This window comes from Nansenia antarctica (assembly GCF_963989245.1).
Source record: "Nansenia antarctica genome assembly, chromosome: 1".
Lineage (NCBI taxonomy): Eukaryota > Metazoa > Chordata > Actinopteri > Argentiniformes > Microstomatidae > Nansenia > Nansenia antarctica.
Genome location: NC_137674.1, coordinates 30,152,077 through 30,154,432, shown reverse-complemented (window position 1 = coordinate 30,154,432; position 2,356 = coordinate 30,152,077). Strand labels below are relative to the sequence as shown.

The following is a 2,356-nucleotide window of genomic DNA, read 5'->3' as shown; positions in this document are numbered from 1 at the left end:
CACACAGGCAGTCAGCCAGACAAACACACAGACAGGGAGACAGACAGACAGACACACAGACAGGCAGATAGACAAAACCAGACAGCCACAGCCAAACGCATGCACACATGTCATCCCTGATGTTACATGATTGGATCGGTAAAAGCCAGCCCTCTCCTGCGTCGCTTTCGCCAATCCAGGACACGGTCACATGAACTTCACATGACCCTCCCTCAGGACACAGTCACATGACCCTCCCCCAGGGCAGTCACATGGTGTGGGTGACCGAGGGGTCATCTGTGAAAGGACACAGCCATTATCTCCACCTCACCCCTAGGGCAAGGAGCTAGGAGGCTGTCAGAGGAGCTGTGGTTGTTGTTGTTGTTGTTGTTGTTGTCATCTCTCACTCACCTCTCTCAAACTGCAGCTTCTTGTATCTCTGCATGATCTCTGTGGCCACCATACACTCAATCTGGAAAAGAGGGAGGAGTGGGAGAGAGAGGGAGGGAGAGGGAGAGAGGGACAGGGGGAGTGAGGGAGAAATGAGAGAGAGGGGGAGGGAGGGAGAGGGAGAGAGAGAAGGACAGGGAGAGGGAGGGAAAGAGAGAGTGAGGGAGAGAGAGGGAGGGAGAGACAACACACATTATATTATCTGTTAAAAGCGGTGCATTAAAAAAACACACAGGTCAAATTCTTATTATTCAGGTCGAATTATTATTCTTTCCCTATTAAAGCGTTATTCCTCCACGGCCCCCCTCGAGGCGGGGGGAGAGAGGCGGCCATGAGAGACTATCCCCTGGCGTCCTCGCTCCGAACGCAGCTTTGTGTGCCGGGGGGGGGAGGGGGGGGGGGCAGGGGGTGGCTGCGTCAGAGCCGAGCTGAAGGTTAAACGCTGTGTTTTCGCTGGACGACGGAGAGAGCCGCGGGGAGGTGCTGGCGCCAGTCAATGACCAATCAGAGACGCCTCTGTCACCGTGAGGGAGGCGCCCTCTGACCCGTGTGACAAGCCCCGCCCATTAAGGGTCACCGTGATGGATCAGAGACACAGGGCAGAACCGTGCCGCACCACGCCGCACAGACACACATAGACGCACACACACACACACACACACGCAGATGCATGCATGCATTGCACACACACAAAGATGGACGCACACACACACGCACAAAGATGGACAGGCACACACACACACACACACACACATACATACACAGACACACACACACATCTACGCAGATGCATGCACACACGCACACACACACACATATACAGATGCACAGGCATGCACAAGCATGCACACACAAACACAAACACACACATACACACACACACACACATCTGTCTCCAGACGGAGCGAGACAGTGAGTCCATCATCCAGACGGCCTGGAGCAGCGAGGCGCATCGCCCTCCGACTGACCTCGATGGGGGGGGGCAGACAAGCAGCCCAGCCGCTCTGTATACACACTGACAGGGCTGGGGGGGAGGGAGGCTGGGGGTGGGGGGGGAGGCTGGGGGTGGGGGGAGGCTGGGGAGGCAGGGGAGGTTGGGGGGGCCAGCCGCTCTGTATACACACACCGACAGGGCTGGAGGGGGGCTGGTTGGGGGGGGGGATGGGAGGACTGGGAACCAGGAGAGCAGTCATTCATCACAGAAGGTGGGGGGGGGGGGGGAGTGTGTGGGGGAGAGTGGTGTGGGGGTCCGGGAAGCTGCTGCCTACCCTGCAGGAGATCCCAACCCCACTCTGCCCTGTCCTTGTGCGGACACGGAGGTCTGCGGTGTAGGGGGGCGGTGGGGGGCGGGGGGGGACAGAGGGGTTGAGCTGTGGGGGGGGGGGGGGGGGCGCATCTCTCTGGACAGGGGGGTTGATCGGCCTGGACGCCAGGGGGAGGCCGGCGGAGGGAGACATCGGAGGACGGGGGGGGGGGAACGCTATCAAACACCCGCGAGCCCCGGCCCCCCCCCCCCCCCACAGCCCTGGGCCCTGTCTCTCTACTGTCTCTACGAGGAAGTGAGTCGACGGCGCCACAAGGCATCGTGGGTAAGACCTTCGATAAGAACAAAACGCCTCCGGCAGTCACAGCGCTGGAGGAAAGAAAGGAAGAAAACGTTCTTGTTTTTTGGTTTTTTTGGCGCTAACGCCCTCCGCCACGGTATACCTGTGTGATCCTCAAACAACCAAACTGTTTCGACATCGACATCGTACCACCTTATGATGTTGGGGTTGGTTTTCTCTTTGATATGAGAAGACGGTGACAGGCTCCTTAAACAGCTCAGAGATGAAGCGCAGACACAGAAACAACCACGGTATGCGTCACACGTAAAAAAAAAAAAAAAAAACACACCATCACTTTTGAAAGATCTGAAAGAGCTGAAAAA

At 57.6% G+C, this 2,356-nt stretch overlaps 1 protein-coding gene across 1 annotated transcript in view; it reads right to left on the bottom strand.

The window, feature by feature from the left end:
* The window catches only part of rnf144aa (ring finger protein 144aa), a gene marked incomplete at both ends in the record, with an annotated part of 19,700 nt that extends 19,258 nt beyond the window's left edge, over positions 1-442 (bottom strand). The window contains one exon of the mRNA XM_080532245.1: positions 391-442. Within this exon, the coding sequence (XP_080388371.1) occupies positions 391-442 (52 nt within the window). The remainder of the gene's footprint in view (positions 1-390) is intronic.
* Between the last annotated feature and the right edge of the window lie 1,914 nt (positions 443-2,356).